This window comes from Neurospora hispaniola (assembly GCF_033458365.1).
Source record: "Neurospora hispaniola strain FGSC 10403 chromosome Unknown B0T23scaffold_9, whole genome shotgun sequence".
Taxonomy (NCBI): domain Eukaryota; kingdom Fungi; phylum Ascomycota; class Sordariomycetes; order Sordariales; family Sordariaceae; genus Neurospora; species Neurospora hispaniola.
In genome coordinates, this window is record NW_026944414.1 from 1,007,687 (window position 1) to 1,023,744 (window position 16,058).

At 54.7% G+C, this 16,058-nt stretch overlaps 6 protein-coding genes across 6 annotated transcripts; 4 read left to right on the plus strand and 2 right to left on the minus strand.

Annotated features, from left to right (window-relative positions):
- Positions 1-649: 649 nt before the first annotated feature.
- On the minus strand, positions 650-2,214 carry B0T23DRAFT_243799 (uncharacterized protein). Its single transcript, XM_062834075.1, has one exon. It carries the CDS (start codon positions 1,920-1,922, stop codon positions 915-917), a length of 1,008 nt encoding a protein of 335 aa, XP_062688775.1. The 5' UTR covers positions 1,923-2,214; the 3' UTR covers positions 650-914.
- Positions 2,215-3,501: 1,287 nt separating this feature from the next.
- On the plus strand, positions 3,502-5,179 carry B0T23DRAFT_389349 (queuine tRNA-ribosyltransferase). Its single transcript, XM_062837803.1, has 3 exons — positions 3,502-3,708; positions 3,903-4,153; positions 4,221-5,179. The coding sequence occupies exons 1-3, from the start codon at positions 3,631-3,633 to the stop codon at positions 5,137-5,139; spliced, it is 1,248 nt and encodes a 415-aa protein (XP_062688776.1). The 5' UTR covers positions 3,502-3,630; the 3' UTR covers positions 5,140-5,179.
- A 259-nt stretch (positions 5,180-5,438) lies between these two features.
- On the plus strand, positions 5,439-7,172 carry B0T23DRAFT_389351 (mitochondrial ribosomal protein MRP51). The gene has a single exon (XM_062837804.1). It carries the CDS (start codon positions 5,538-5,540, stop codon positions 6,948-6,950), a length of 1,413 nt encoding a protein of 470 aa, XP_062688777.1. The 5' UTR covers positions 5,439-5,537; the 3' UTR covers positions 6,951-7,172.
- Positions 7,173-7,542: 370 nt separating this feature from the next.
- B0T23DRAFT_399580 (40S ribosomal protein S17) lies at positions 7,543-8,180 on the plus strand (the record flags this gene model as incomplete). Its single annotated transcript, XM_062838433.1, has 3 exons — positions 7,543-7,689; positions 7,784-7,984; positions 8,088-8,180. 3 exons carry the CDS (start codon positions 7,543-7,545, stop codon positions 8,178-8,180), a joined length of 441 nt encoding a protein of 146 aa, XP_062688778.1.
- Positions 8,181-8,546: 366 nt separating this feature from the next.
- On the minus strand, positions 8,547-10,132 carry B0T23DRAFT_243886 (Rtr1/RPAP2 family-domain-containing protein). The gene has a single exon (XM_062834077.1). The coding sequence runs from the start codon at positions 9,964-9,966 to the stop codon at positions 8,797-8,799; it is 1,170 nt and encodes a 389-aa protein (XP_062688779.1). The 5' UTR covers positions 9,967-10,132; the 3' UTR covers positions 8,547-8,796.
- A 1,599-nt stretch (positions 10,133-11,731) lies between these two features.
- Positions 11,732-15,440, plus strand: B0T23DRAFT_432582 (uncharacterized protein; the record flags this gene model as incomplete). Its single annotated transcript, XM_062840389.1, has 3 exons — positions 11,732-13,478; positions 13,536-13,610; positions 13,663-15,440. 3 exons carry the CDS (start codon positions 11,732-11,734, stop codon positions 15,438-15,440), a joined length of 3,600 nt encoding a protein of 1,199 aa, XP_062688780.1.
- Between the last annotated feature and the right edge of the window lie 618 nt (positions 15,441-16,058).

Below are 16,058 nucleotides of genomic sequence, written 5' to 3' on the forward strand. Positions count from 1 at the left end.
TTGAATAACAAAGATGATTCAACGTGTGATACTGATTTGAAGAACCAGAATATGTTACATGGAAACGGGACATATGCGGTGTGTGACTACTTGCTTTCCGCAATGGAACTCGAAGCATATTCTGGTCTGCTTTTGGCAATAAATAGTCAATAAAAGAAAGAATCTCGTTCGAAGATAGATGCAACCAAAAGAGGAAAATGCAAAAAAAAAAAAAAAAAAAAAAAAACGCGCCCACACTAGGTATGCTCAGCCCCAGCTAAAGGTATTTATAACCCGCAAAAATCTCAGTCGCCTAGGAGACTTGGGGGAACGAACCACCACGCTCCAGCTGCGACCTACGAAAACTGTATCTCGGGTACCGCGCACATCGGCAATGTTTTCATAAAGGGAACCGCTCGGCCATTTGGCCAATTGGGACCGCTCTGGAATTAGGGTCTGGTGCCGAATTTTAGATGGTGCGGGTGCGGTGGTTACCAAGGTAGTAGAAGGGCAGAGCCAAGGGACGGGATACGATGGAATGGGACGGGATAAAAGGCGGAATTGTACGTAGGTACTGTACCGTAAGGGCCGTGTGGGTGATGGTTTGAGAAAGATTAGGTAAAAAAAAAAACAAAAAGACAATCATGGCAAGAAATACTCTTTTTCCCGATGCATGTAATGTATCCTTAGGTTTTGGGGCCCCATGACACTGACAGTCAGATCACGATCGATTCCAGTGACCTGTCCAGTTTGGAGTGTCCCGTCAAGAATCTGTATGTAATCAACCATTGAAATGCATTGTGATTATTGACCAGACGCTCAAAATGAGGAAAAGAGAAATCATGAATCACCGCTTTTGCTCATTACCCATAGTCATATACCATTCGTAACGCATTACTCCCCCCTTTTCTTCTTCTCACTCGCAAATCCCAAGTTCATGCACAAGCCACAAACGACGACGTATGACTCTGCCACGGGGCATGATGGCTAGGATGATGGTGATGAACCTTAGTCTTCGGTATCAAAGCCAGGTCATCACCGCCGTGCCCACCTGATGCATGATTCAAGCAGCAATCAAGACGTGGTTGCTGGGCCCTATGATCGTCACTTCCCCTTCCACTGCCACTCTCCTCAAACCGAGTCGTAACCCCCACCCCGACCTCATGGGAGAATGAGGCGCTTACGTTCTCCATCAACCGCGTAATTTCTTCCATGCTTTCGGTGGGGTCGATAAATTCGATTTGATCCTCGTCATCCTCCCCGTCTTCCACTCCTTCTTCTACTACCCTGTTGTCCCCCGTGGAGATGGTTATCGTTGCCGCGGCGGTGGTGGTGGCCGATGATGTAGTGGCAGTGGTATTATCCAAAATCAAAAACGCCCTCTCCAACCTCGGAAAGCTTCTGATCAGACAAAACTTGCTATACGTCTCCCACGGCCGCCTGATCTCCGGTCGGACATGATCGATGGCCAGATTCTTCACCAGCTCCGTGGTGTTGAGGACGTACCGATCAAAATCGCGTGCCGTCTCGCTGTAGCCCATGGACATGATCCTCCTAGTCCTTTCCTTTTCTTCCTCGCCGCGTGCTGCTTTCCTTTTTTGGTGATGACGATGGAAGTCCCCTTCCTCTTCGTAGTACCGCGGTATGTAGAGGATGTCTAGATCCGGCGCAAAGTAGATGGATCCGGACGGGTGGGTGCGTGTGCCAAAGGCTTTGGCGTAGATGCGCGAGAGCGCTTCGTGGCGGGATTCTCGGCAGACGGAGAGGATGACGGGCGGCTTGGAGGGGGTGAAACACCGGTCTTGGGAGGGGCAGTAGTGGATTTCGAGGATGCGAGAGTGGCAGGAGGCTTGCCAGATGGCGAGACGGAGCTCAGTAGGGAGGAGAGGGAAGAGGGTAAAGGTATTTGGGGCGGTGGAAGTGGTGGGAGTGATTTCGTCCATGGCGATGTTTGTGACTCAGGTTGGATATGAGGTTTATTTGTCTGTTACAAGACTTGTTTGATTGCATCACTGAGGAGTGTGGTATGACGAAGCTTGTGGAAGTGATGAGTATTAGAGGATAGAGAGACGAGAATTCGAAGATGGAAAGAAGAAAGAGGGGAGACGGGAGGTTATAATAAGAGTACAATAGAACCGCGTCAACCCAAGGAAGATATGACGAGCACGGGACTCGAAACCCCGACTTAACAACACACCATCGAAACAAAACCGTTTGCGTTCTAGAATAAGGTTTAGTGGGGATTGAAGCCGGTGCATTCTCGCCAATCCCCTTAGTGCTTGGAGTCAATGGATATCGCCAGGGTTGGGCATGAAGGCAGCCTTGGCCGGAGTGATGAAGGAGCGAGCAATGAGACGGGCAGTCCGAGCCTAGACAGCAATGGGCGTTTGACTATTATAGACCGTTTTCAATTGTCATGTTGTTTGGTATGCCACGATTGAACGAGTTGAGGCCCTGCGCTGTGACGGTCTGGGAGTCTGGATGGCCCAACAATGGAATGCCCGGACCGTCGTCATTGACACTAACTTCAAGTTCCTTTGATGACCCGAAGTCCATGTGTAAACGAGGAACAGAGAGGGTAACGCGCCGCACGGATCAGCGATAAACACATCATCGCCGCCCAGTGCTGGTCAACTGGCCAACCCAGACTTTCAGGGAAGATCTCCCGACTTTGGGCATGATGATCTTTGTCTTTATCCAGACGTTGGCTGGTATAAACAAGGGACTTATCTCGGTCCATTGGGGTGAAGATATCCTGGGCTGCCGTGCGTCCCCCGTCCCTACAATGCAACCGCGACAGAGGAAAAGACAGTTCCATTGCCGTGGATAGGGGAATTGCATCTTTGCGTCGAGTCTAGCGCACACACGGCAATGTGAGATGAATCGCTTTGTGCGTTGGAAAAAATCAGCAAAAAGTCGGAATGTGCTTGGTCCAAAGTCGTATGACAGTTGAAAATGCCAAGAAACGGAAGTTGTCTGATCTCGTTGATACATACACTTAAAAATATCAACCCCTGAAAATACCTCCCTCCTAAAGTGCCAGCAAAATGCAATTACTTCAGCTAGTATTTGCATATAAAGGGGATTGATTTTGGTGGGGAGAACACTTATACCCAGTTACCGGGGTTCCAAAGCGCACTCCTCTTTTAGGTTACATAGCCTACACTACATGTACATACATGGGAGGTGCTCCGTGTAGTTGTGCACCGAATACCCAAATGCAAACACTACAAAGTGAATACTTGGCGACCCCCATTGTTTGCACTTTCACGAGATAATATGATGATGGATGATACCCTAGGTACCTAGGAAACGTTCTGATGCCTACGTCGCAAAATCGGAGGGTGGAGCACTCTCCTCTAGCGCAGAATCGGGCAGCGCTGGGATCGGGTAGAGCGGGCAGGCCTGGACCCTGAACGGAGCTGAAGGAAGTGTCTTGGAGATGCCCCGCCAACCCGCCAGGCCCGCCAGGCCCGCCAAGGGAAGCGCATGCTTCAACACGACTTGTCAAGTGTGGGGTCGAGCTGAGGGTCCATGATGTTTTTTCTCCAATTGATGTGCATGCGTGCAGGCCCCAAACAGTTCTCTGCATTCACTTCGTGAGGGACCTGAGTTGCCTGCCTTTTCTTCTACTCCTCCTCGCTGCGGAGAATGTCGATTGTCCACAGAATGGCTTCAAACAAGGCTTCCTCGGCTGCGCTCACTTTCGAGCTGGTCGCCAAATGTTCCGTAAGTGGAAGATCGTCTGTTCTTCTGGAATCCGAAGGCTGGGAATCAGGTCTCCATACAGCAGCTGGATATCAAGTCCCGTCCGAATAAGTGGGATCAGGATCCGGTTCCGCACCCATCGCAAAGCTGTCGCAATCGCCAAACGAACCGCAATGGATTTCCGTCACTAACGTTAACACACGCGTTGAACCTAGACAACAAGGGCTCGCGCTTCTATCCTGACTCTTCCCCATGGACCCGTCAACCTCCCCATCTTCATGCCTGTGGCTACTCAGGCTTCCCTCAAGGGCATCACCCCGGAACAGCTTGAGGGTACGGGATGCCGACTTTGCCTCAACAACACTTACCATCTAGGGTTGAAGCCTGGCCAAGAGGTCCTTGATGCCGTTGGCGGCGCTCACAAACTTCAGGGCTGGAAGCACAACCTATTGACGGATAGTGGAGGGTATGCCTCCTTGTCATAACCAATGCATACGAATGCCGGCGCATCGCTGACCCGGCTTCTCCTCCAGTTTTCAAATGGTATCTCTCCTCAAGCTCGCCAAGGTTACCGAAGAAGGCGTTCGCTTCCTCTCTCCCCACGATGGATCGCCCATGCTCCTCACCCCCGAACACTCAATGAGCCTTCAAAACTCGATTGGATCCGACATCATGATGCAGCTTGATGACGTCTTGGTGACCACCCACCCGGACAAGGCCCGTATGCGCGAGGCCATGGAGCGCAGTGTACGCTGGCTGGATCGCTGCATAAAGGCCCACAAGAATCCCGACCGCCAGAATCTGTTTTGTATTATTCAGGGTGGTCTGGACCTAGAGATGCGCAGGGAATGCTGCCGCGAGATGGTGGCTCGCGACACCCCAGGTATCGCCATCGGAGGTCTCAGTGGTGGTGAGGCCAAGGATGATTTCTGCAACGTTGTGGCTACATGCACAGAGCTTCTTCCCGACTTGAAGCCTCGCTATGTTATGGGTATTGGCTACCCCGAAGACCTGGTCGTCAGCGTTGCTTTGGGGGCCGATATGTTCGATTGCGTTTGGCCCACACGTACGGCGCGGTTTGGCAATGCCATCACAAAGCACGGTGTGCTCAACATGAAGAAGGAACAATATGCCAAGGACTTTGGGCCGATCGAGGACGGTTGTGGGTGCCCATGCTGCAGGCCTGTCGACCAAGAGGGAGCCATTGGCGTCACAAGGGCGTTCGTACATCACAATTCGGCCAAGGAAACGGTGGCAGCACATCTGCTGACCATACACAACGTGTGGTATCAGCTGCATCTCATGGGAGGTGCCAGGGACGCTATCATTGCCGACAAGTTCCCGGCCTTTGTTAAGGAGTTCTTCAACAACCTGTACCCAGATAGAAAGAGCTACCCGTCGTGGGCTGTAAACGCTCTGAAGAACGTAGGTATTGACTTGTTTGAAAGCTGAGGCCGCTTGGAGCTTGGTTCAAACTCTCCACACTTTCCTTCTTGTTGCTTGCCCGTATGATGAGTGATTGTCTACAAGCAAATGTGCATGTGTAGTCACCTGCTGGCTGAGCTTATAAGTAGGTACTGTTGTGTTTGCGTTTGAAGATTCAGGGTTAGGGCTGTAGATGGTGATTGCTTGGCCTCTATCCTACGGCCCCGCTCGTACCGGCCCAGCAACCCGGCCCGCCTGGCCAATGCGCCAATATGCGTATGCGACAGCAACAGAAACGTCCGAGCTTTGAATTTTCGCGGACTTCAAGTCCTCCATCACGGCGATCAACGTCCCCACGAGCCGCGCCGAACCTCGACGCCCGCCAACCGAAGCCACCGGCATCTCGACGGCACCTCGAATACACAATGGCTTCCTCCCGGGGTGTGTCGCCCGGAGGCGCGCTCCTCCGTACCTCGCGCATGTTTTCGCTGCCTCCAGTGATCCCCCCTCCGCCCGGCAACAAGCTTCAGATGATTAGCGAGAGAGCCTCGGCCACCGAAGCATACCCGACTCACCAGGTCCTTACCACCTTTGAATCCTCCCGCTCTCGTGGAGACTGGGGTCTGAAGCGCCCGCTCCCCCTCAAGTCAACTACCGGCACTACGTATCCCATGGTCAAGGTCAAGGAGATGGACTCGCTCGAACAGATTACCGACTTCACCTCCGGCACCCAACACGGCCTCACGCTCAAGAAGTTCCAAGCCCTGAACATCCCGATCAGCACACCATCCGAAATCAGCGATCCCTCCCGACTTTTCCGCCCCGTCCAGCGGTCCGTCTTCGAGGCCGATACCGATGTGACTGCCTTCAGCACCGACGAGCAAATCCAAGAAGCCGAAAAGAGGTGGAAGTTCAGCGGTCCTTGGCTGGCCGGCATGACCCCCGGCGAGTTCAAGGATTACCTCGCCAAGACCGTCAGACCCAAGCGCGCCGAGTTCCGCAAATTCATTCAGAAGAAGATTGCGGCTCAGAAGACTGAGGCCGCAAACAGGGAGCTTCAGGAGACGGCTGCTTTGAGGGGTGACGCGGTTGCGGAGACACAAGAGCCGTTCAAGCCGGAGTCTATCACGGACGACGAGGTGACCGAGTACCTGCGCCGCCTGCGCAACGATAACCAGGTACTCTACGATTTGGTCGGCCAGTTCTTGGATCTCGCACCACTCAAGCCTCCTCAGGCTGCTGAAGCGCGCCAACACTCCTTGATGGTCAACCTGCGCGCAACCGACAGCCCGTACGGTGGACGCGGTCCTCCCATCACCCACCCCTCGGCCGGTATCTCATACCTCCGTACTGCGGCCTACCTCAACAACCACCCGATTTACGGTCCGCAGAAGAGCCACCCGCCCGTCCAGGCTAGAGTGCTCAAGCCGCGCAAGGGAGGTCTTGGAAACGATGCCAAGATTGGCGTTGCTGGCTTCGTCGCCGATGGACCACTTGGCACAAGCCACAGCAACCTGAGGGGCAACACCGTTATGGACAAGTTCGATCCCAGCATTGAGGGCGGTGCCAAGCTCTGGGTCAACGTTGACAAGGCGACGGTCGACTCGACTGGCCGCGTACAGCTGACTGTTAGTGATGCCAAGGCGACGGATGTTCTCATCGCCAAAGAATTGATTGGCGAAGCCCGTGAACCCATCTTCGGCTCTGCCCCCAAGCGCCAGGAAAAGATCTTCAAGAAGATCCCTATGACTGCTGCAAGGCTGAGGGGCAGATACGAGAACTCTGACTCGCCCTCATCACCTACCATGTCGGGCTCGTCTGGATATGGTTTACGGTAAATCGGCCGACAAGCAGAAGTGGGGACACGAATGCTTCGCGGTGAGCAGTCAATGAGATACCCAAAATCTGGCAAGAAGACTGAAGGGACGCGGTTGGGATCTTCGCAGGCCGTGTAGGTGTAAATTACTGATGGGCATACTTATCACCGCTCTCAAATCAGTCATAAAACAGACAGTCCATTGTAACATTCTAAGCTGTAAATATAGACCGGTTCATGAAAACCTCCCACGATGAGATGCGTTGACATTGTTTAAATCTTAGTGATCGAGAGCTGAGTAGTTGTCTTAGGGTAAGTGAGTGTCACTGCCTTTGTACTGTAAGCATTCGATCGGTTCAGGGGCAACACTGGGTGTAAACAATGGGGGTCACGTGCCGAGCGGACCATGATCACTCAGCCACGACGATTCTCAGCCACATGAGGCTCAGTACGTGCCCTAACGCCAAACCTGGGCGTGCACTGACCCCACAACCCGCCGGATATTGCCAGACCAAAAAAGTTCGACTTGGTGTTTGTTCACGTCTTCTTGTCCTTGACAACGTAACCCGTCAACTCCCCTCCTTCAGCAGCAAAGCAGCAGCAAAGCCGGCAAAATGGGTCGCGTTCGTACCAAGACTGTCAAGAAGTCCGCCAAGGTCATCATTGAGCGGTACTACCCCAAGTTGACCCTCGACTTCGAGACCAACAAGCGCATCTGCGATGAGATCGCCATCATTGCCTCCAAGCGCCTCCGCAACAAGGTGCGTTTTTGTCACGAACCGGGAGAGGGTTTATACAAGGACCCGGGAAGAAGGACAGGCAGAAGGAGGATCTAACATGCTTGGACAAAAATAGATTGCCGGCTACACCACCCACTTGATGAAGCGTATCCAGCGTGGCCCCGTCCGCGGTATCTCCTTCAAGCTGCAGGAGGAGGAGCGTGAGCGCAAGGACCAGTACGTTCCCGAGGTCTCTGCTCTCGACTTCACCCAGAACTCCGAGAGCGGTCAGCTCGACGTCGACACCGAGACCAAGGACCTCCTCAAGCACCTCGGCGTAAGTTTCCTTCACCATCCCAACCATCACTAGTTTCCTGCGCGCATGAAGCCATGGTAAGGATTTAATTTGTCTAACTTGTCTCTTTTTTCTTTCCCAACAGTTCGACTCCATCCCCGTCAACGTCATCCCCGTCACCCAGGCCCAGCCTGTCGAGCGCGGCCGCCGCTTCGGCGACCGTCCCCGCCGCGACTAAATGTCACCCGGTCGACGACAACCAAAATAATAATGGAAATCGGGCGTTGGATCATGCACTACGGTGGTGTCGGTCCTACTTGGGTTGGTGTTCGGTGTCTATCTGGAACAGGGTAGCATGAGCATCATTAGGTCACATCTGCGAAACCAAATGCGATCTGTTTGCCCACAAAAGGTGTCGCTGACTCTCTTGGTGTAATGCCGGGGACGACGCTTGATTGCCAATTCTCTTCCCGTCCTCGCATGGGATTGTGGTGCCATATATGCTATGTGGTGATTGTTGTGAGGGACAGGGTTGGGACTTGGATGGTGTGGTTCGGCACAAGTGCCAGGAGGGGAGTTTGCTTCCGCCTCGGTTTTTGGGTCAAACGCCATCAAGGTACCTCCCAGTTCTGGTGATATGCTAACTCGCAGCTTGTCTAGTCCGCCACTTGGACAGCCATCAAACGCCCGTCTGGGTATAGAAAACTACGTAGGCTTTACGTTCTTGGTTGGCCCAACGAACTCTGTAGTAGACTCAAGGTGGGTATCTATTAAGATTGGTCATCTGTAAATGCTATGTCTGGCCAGGTTCTGCGCAGGTTCTACAATCTAGCGTTGTTACTGTCTTGCCTGGACTACATGGATATTTGCATGCGTCCCGACAGATAGTCGTTAATGTCATCATCGTCCTCATCAGTATCTTCACTTTCGCTCTCGCTGCCATCTTTCTTTGCAGCTTCCTGGCTCTTGATATCAGTGCCAAACCTAGGCTTATGGCCTTCAACCATATGATGGGCATCCTGCGGGTTCTTCTTCCGGGCCGTAGAGGACGCCGTTATATGATCCGGTGCTTTTGCCGGACCTGTCGTTGGCTTCTCCCGGATCGTCACTTCAACACCTTGACCGGCTAGCAGCCTATCCAGCTTCCCGCTACCCTGGCCTCTCTCAACCGCCAAAGCGTCAGCGTCTCTCTGCATCTGCGCAGCCTTATCCGAAATCTCGGCCTTCCTATTGAGGTCCAGTCTCGCCAGATCAGCAGCGACTTTCTCCTCCGCTTCTGTGATACTTGTCGCTGCCTTGTCCTTGGCCTTCTCTTCCTCTCCAAACGGCTGCTTCTTCTTCTTCTCCTCCTCCTCTCTCAACTCAACCTTGACCACCCTCTTCCCCGTCTCCAGATCCGTCATATAACTCGGATTATCCAACTGCACCTTGACATACAGCGCCCGGACCGCACACGCATCCGAGCACCACTTGTTCAGGTCCTCCGTCTTGGCAATGTTGCCCGTCCGCATAATGATCTTGTACTCTCCCTCATATTGCCTCCTCTTCCGCGGGCAGAGCACGTACCCGCACGCACCCAGACAGTTGCGCTCTTCGATGAGCTCCAGGTATTCCCGCGGCGTGAAGTCGGCTACCAATTTGAGAAACTGACGGGCATCGTCGGGGTGGGGGTTGGCGGCGCTCAGGGGCTGGTGGTTGAGAGGGTGTAAGGCGGGAGGCGTGCGCTGGGTGGGGAAGGAGGAGGAGAGGAGCTCGATGGTTTCGAGGGGGATGGCGGGCTTGAGCTCGGTTTGGGATAGGCGTTGGAGGAGGAGGGCTTGTTCGTGGGCGAGCCGCTGTTCGGTGGGGAGGGAAGATAGGTCGGGGAAGGAGATGGGGAGGGAGCCGGGGGAGATGAAGTCGCGCTGCTGTTGCTGGTTGGAGGGTTCGGTAGGTGAAGGTAGTTGGGAGAAGCCGGTTGTTGGGTGGGTGGTTTTTTTGAGGATGGATTTTGGTGGTTTGGAGGCTGGTGGGGGAGGGGACATCTTGGGGTTGGTGTTTAGGTGGTGTTATTTACTGGATAGCGTGGGCAAAGTTTGAACTGGGTTGGGAGGTCGGTGGAGAGTTTTTATGGCTGTGGTCGCAGGCTGTTTGTTTGTTGCTGATGGTCCTGTGAGGCAATGTTCAAGTCGTTTTGTTTGAAAACATCCAAAAGCTTCCATGCGATGATGGAATGGCCGATAAGATAAAATCACACAAAGGTCCTGTCCCGGCAGGCAATACAGTAAAGGTAGGTAAGTACCTAAATGAGCCCCACGCGTAATCTTGAGCTGCCTCCACAGAAGAGCTCAGAAAAGGCGGAGCAACCCATGTCTTATGCCTAGCATCGGGGAGGGCAGTGCTCTCTTGTTCTCCCATGAAGGATACGGTGGCTTCACGAAGATGATGGACGATGGGGAAGCTCAAGCATTGCCTGTGTTTCCCGGCATTGACAAGATGAAAGCGATGTTTGGAACTAAGAAGCACATGGCCTGCGGTTTCATCTCACTCTTTGGGGGTAACATGTTACAGTACACAGCAAAGAAACGCTAACCACGGGAATACATAGATTGTTGATACAAGTTGCATCATCCATCGCATTGGTCTAAGCCATGATCCCAGCTCTTTCCGTACTAATGTGCATGTGTGCATCTCGAACCTCCTGTTTCTATACTACTTGGTTCATCATGCTCGGCCTCAACACATTCATTCCTTTCCCGCAATGTCGGGGGCAATTGAAAGAAGATGTGCTTAGTGTCGAGGTAAAGTGTGCATAAATTGCCCCATACTGTACTTGGATAGTCAGTAGGTGCACTACAAGTGCTGACGTCGAAGAAGCTGGAGCGGCTGTGTTGAGGTAGTGAGATCAGCCTATCTTACCTTGACTGTCCAAGTACGTTGAACACATTGCGGCATTGCATCCTCGGTCACAAGACCGCAAAGCAGAGAGACCTTGTAGCATCTCATAAATAGCTATTTCACGAGAGGGGCTCATATGACTTTGGGTGACCATCAAAGAAAAGAAGGCGGACGAAAGTAGGAGGTAGGTAGCGTAAACATGGCAGCGCAGTAACACTGTTGAAGTGCCGGGAAACCTGGAACACGCTTGATGCTGCCCCCCAGTGCGACAACAGGGACGGCCCAGTCGATCTGCAGTAGGTTGTGGCTATAGAGCCCACGGGAGGTAGTAGCACTGTCCAACCCAGCGAGAGAGGTGCCCGCCTAGCGCCTGATGCGTTCAATGCCGCTGCCTGCACTTGCATCAGGTCGTCCGGCCCCCAGGTGCCCTGCTCCCGGCATGCTGCCACTTCGGTTGTGCTGTCACTGCTGCTTCCACTTCCGCTCGAGGTGTGAGGCGGGTGCTTCTTCCCCCCCGCGTCACCTATCCCGTTCAGGGCCTGATTCACTGCAACAAGACCGAAACCATCGATTCTCTCTTCAACTTCCACTCCAAGCTTCATCAAAAGTGGCGGGTCTCCGGCAACCGAATCTTCAACACATGGGCTTCGCCTTGTCGCCGTCCATCCGCGCTTCAACAAGACCACTTTAACATCATCCAACATCTACACTGCCGTTTTGCTTCCACCAACTAATACTCGTGCGACCTGACGCTGTTTGCAGCTTACTTACATTTCTCTCCTGCTGCTGCTGCTGCCTCCTGCGCAGGGACCGCCCCGCACCCACTCACGCAACTCCCTTCCGATCTTACCTTGACTTCGACACAAACGACACTCCGACCGCTTGGGTTGATTTCCCAACTGCAGAATCATCATGTCGTTGTTCAAAGTCAAGGCCATCTTCGAGTACGCCTCGGGCCACGAGGACGATCTCAACTTCCCCGCCGGCCAGATCATCACCGTGACCGATGAGGAGGACGCCGATTGGTATGGCGGAGAATACGTCGACGAGGCCGGTGTCAAGCAAGAGGGCATCTTCCCTCGCAACTTCGTCGAACGCTACGAACCCCAAGCTCCGCCCCGCCCAACAAGACCAACCCGTGCTGCCAAGCAGGAGCCTGAGCATGTCGCCGCTCCCGAGCAAGCAGTCTCCCCGGAGCCTGCGCCTGCTCCTGAACCCGTGCGCTCGCCATCACCTCCTCCTGTTGCTTCCGCCCCTCCGCCTGTACCTGTACCAGCTGCCGAACCCCCGGCCCCCAAGCCCGCTCCGCCCCCGCAGGCATCCGCCCCTCCGCCGCCAGTTCCGCAGGCAGTTCCGCCGCCTGCCGAAGCCCCGAGAGTGACGTCTCCACCTCCCAAGCCCGCCCCTACACAACAACAACAACAGCAGCAGCAGCAGCCATCCAAGCCCAGCGGCCCTCCCCCCGTCGCAGAGAAACCCTCGAGCTTCAAGGATCGCATTGCTGCCTTCAACAAAGCTGCGGCCCCTCCCCCTGCCCCCTTTAAGCCTACCGGTCTGAGCTCTGGTGCCAACTTCATCAAGAAGCCCTTTGTTGCGCCTCCTCCCAGTAGGAACGCTTACATTCCTCCTCCCCAGCAAGCCCCCGTTGCCAAGATCTATCGCCGTGACGAAGATCCGGAGATCAGGGAACAAGAGGCTCAAGCCCAAGAGAATGCTGCCAAAGCAGGTCTCGTCCCTGCCTCTGCCTCTGCCTCGAACGAGGGAGAAGGTGAGGAGGAACAGCCGAAGCCGCTGAGTCTCAAGGAGCGCCTGGCCCTCCTGCAGAAGCAGCAGATGGAGACGGCTGCTCGACATGAGGCCAAGAAGGAAAAGCCCAAGAAGCCCGTCAAGAAAAAGTTAGAGACCCACGAAGCCGCCGAGGAGGGCGAACCCGCCGCGGTACCCCTCGAAAGACAGGACACCGAAGAAACTGTAAGAAAGTCGGTGGATGAGGCCCTCCACCCACGCGCGCCAGCGCCCAGGCGCAAGTCAAACTTTGGTGTCGAGCCCAATGATGGCAACGAGGCCGACTTGTCTGGCGCCGGTGAGACAACGGAGGGACAAGAAGATCTGACTGAAAAGGAGGAGGTTGAAGAGCACAAGCATGTTGCTACTGCCGCTAAGCAGGAAGATGCCAAGCTTGCGCAGGAAGAGGACGAAGAAGACGAGGAGGAGGAGGAAGAAGAAGAAGAGGAAGAAGAAGAGGTTGACCCGGAGATCCGGCGTAGGGAGGAATTGCGTGCTAGAATGGCCAAGATGTCTGGCGGCATGGGTTTGCCCGGAATGCCGGGCATCTCCCTCTTCGGCGGCCCGCCTCCTATGCTGCCCAAGAAGAAGAAGCCTGTTCCTGAGAAGGTGGAGGAATCTGAAGAACAGCCCACTTCCCCGGTCCAGCGTGCGCCTCCTATCCCGACCATGATGGCTCTCCCTGGTATGTCCCGGGCACCGGAACCCGTGTGTTCCCCCGAAGTCGAGGAGCCCCGTTCGCCCTTGCATGCGCCGCCGCCGCCCACTCGTCCTCCTCAGCAGGCCGAACCGGAACAGCCCGTGTCTGAAGAGGAGGAAGAGGAAGAAGAGGAAAGTGAGGCGCCAACACCGTATCAGGCACCTCCTCCGTCTTGTAAGTCTCAGAGACACTTGGCAGCCTTGCCCGCCACGATACTAACTCGAATGATAGTGCCTTCGAGGGACCCCGGGGTACCGCCTCCTGTTCCTGGTGGAAGACCAGCTCCTCCCCCCGTTCCTACCGAAGGTAAAGTTCTCCGGTGATGATGACTGTAAATGACTTACTAACTTGAGTTCAGCCCGTCCGCCTCCCCCGCCCCCGACTGCATCGGCCACAAACTCGCCCAGTGAAGGCTCTGCATCGGATGACGAGCTCTCGGAAAGGCCCCAGGAGGAGTCTGATACTCCGCGCGTTGCTGAGACATCGCATACAGCTCGGGCTCTGCCGCCGCCCCTTCCGGCTCTTGCTCCGCCGACACCGCAGATGCCTCCTCCCCCGGTGTCACCCCCAACCTCGCCTGGTGCTTCGCACGGCAGACGCCAGTCGTATTACGAGGCATCACCTCGGTCCCCTCCGCTGCCCCCTGCTTCACCGTCAGCCAAGCGTGAAAGTCGCTTGCCTCCTCCGATTCCCGGCATGGTCCCGGTGAGCCGGGCTCCTCCCCCGCCTCCCCCGGCAGCGCCACCAAGAACACCGACTACGGATACTTTCCATCAACGCCAGCATTTGTCTCCTGGAAGGGGGCATGAGAATGAAGAAGTGGAAGAAGAGATTACCGAGTACGAAGGGGATTACGATACGGACATTGCTTCCTCTGTTCCTCATAAGGATGCGCTGAAGTCTCATCAACGTGATACGAGTTTTGACGGGCCCGCGTCGCCACGCTCGCCCATGTCCCGCCCACCTCCTCTTCCCCCGACATCACCACCGAGAGCCGGTCCCCCTCCTGTTCCACTCATGTCTCCACTAGAAAGCCGCAAGTCTGTCGACGTGCCACGCGCGGCCCCTCCGCCTCCTCCGACGCAAGAGATGCCTCGATACGGGGAAGGAGACTTCGACCCTTACAACTACTCTTCGCCGACTCACGGATCATCGTCGATACCGTCCTTCCCTTTGCCTAATTCGCCCCCGTCTGAACCATACTCTCCTGAAACCCCTTTCCACGGGACCCCTCAAAATCTAAGGGCTCCTCCCCCGGCGCCGCCCGGTAGTGGCCGCCCGTCGACCCGGCAGTCGATGGATACCCCGCGTTCAAATTTGCGGCGATCTGTAGATATGACGCGGCCATCAATGGAATCAGGCTTCGTTGCTAACGACATCGACCTGGCCAGCCAGTCGACTTGGTGGCTACAGCCCAAGAGCCTCCCCCCACCTCTTCACGGACGCAAGGACATCCTCTTTGAGTCTGAGGAGTCTACCGCGTCTGACCCCCACTCTGGTAAGACTATTGTCACCCGGGACATCTACGTCTTGTTCCAGGACTACTCCCAGACCGTGATCACCGTTCGCTTCAACTCTCAAGACCCGTCCGACGTCGAACTTGAGCAGCGCCACGAACCCCCTCCCCGCACCCTGCGTCAAGACCAGCTTGAGCAGAGCTACGAGCGCTTTGGACGGGCTATCAGCGAGGCCGTGTCCGGTAAGAAGGAAACCGTCGTCGGTGACGGTACTCCCCAAGCACTGATCTACGAGCTCCTCCGTCCGTTCAAGGACGCCCTCCTGCCCGTCGGCACGCGCGCCTATGGCGCCCTGGTGTACTCCAACCTGGCCAACGCGAGCACTACTCAGAACGACGAGATCCGCCCCGGCGACATCATCTCCGTCAGAAACGCCAAGTTCCAGGGCAAGCACGGCGCCATGCATGCCAAGTATACCATGGAGGTTGGTAAGCCGGACCATGTCGGTATCGTGGCCGAGTGGGATGGCACCAAGAAGAAGGTCAGAGTGTGGGAGCAGGGCAGAGAGAGCAAGAAGGTCAAGGTCGAGAGCTTTAAGCTTGATGATCTGAGAAGTGGTGAGGTCAAGATTTGGAGAGTCATGCCCAGGAGCTGGGTCGGCTGGGAGGGAGGGAACTAGGATTAGGATTCCTCGTCGACCGGTGATGGGCCATTGACGACGCTGAACTCTGAGGAGAGTCTGTCCATGACTGAGGCAAGGAGAGTCGAGCGGTTCAGTGGAATCGGTAGTGTATTTGGTGTTTTGGCGAGAGTTGTGGGCTCTGACCAGTGGTAATTGCAAGGTGGGAAGGCTGCGGGCATTGAGAAAAGATTAGGTTCTTTGAAGTTACAGTTGCTGCATGCAGCTGTTCTTCTTTGCCCTAACGTTCTCTCTCTCCTTCTTTTGCGTGTAAGTATTTTGCGTGTTTGTTTGGTTGTCATAAGAGGGATCAGCGATGGAAGAAGGAAGTGGGTGGAAGTGAGGGGAGCTCTGTGAGAGGTGAGGTGATGATGATGCTGGGTGGTGGGAGAAATTTGTCTTTATTACAAGTCATCACACACTACTGAACTCCAAGTCATAATAAGTTTTTCCCCCATACATACAAAACAAAACACAACAAACAAAACAAATCACAGATACATTGGCAGCTACAGCAACAGCAATCTAACTTTGAACTCGCGTATTTAGCATCTCTAGCATAGTCTCTGTTTATACTCTCGTTGAAGTTTTTCTCTAACTTTGACTGACATTTTTCCG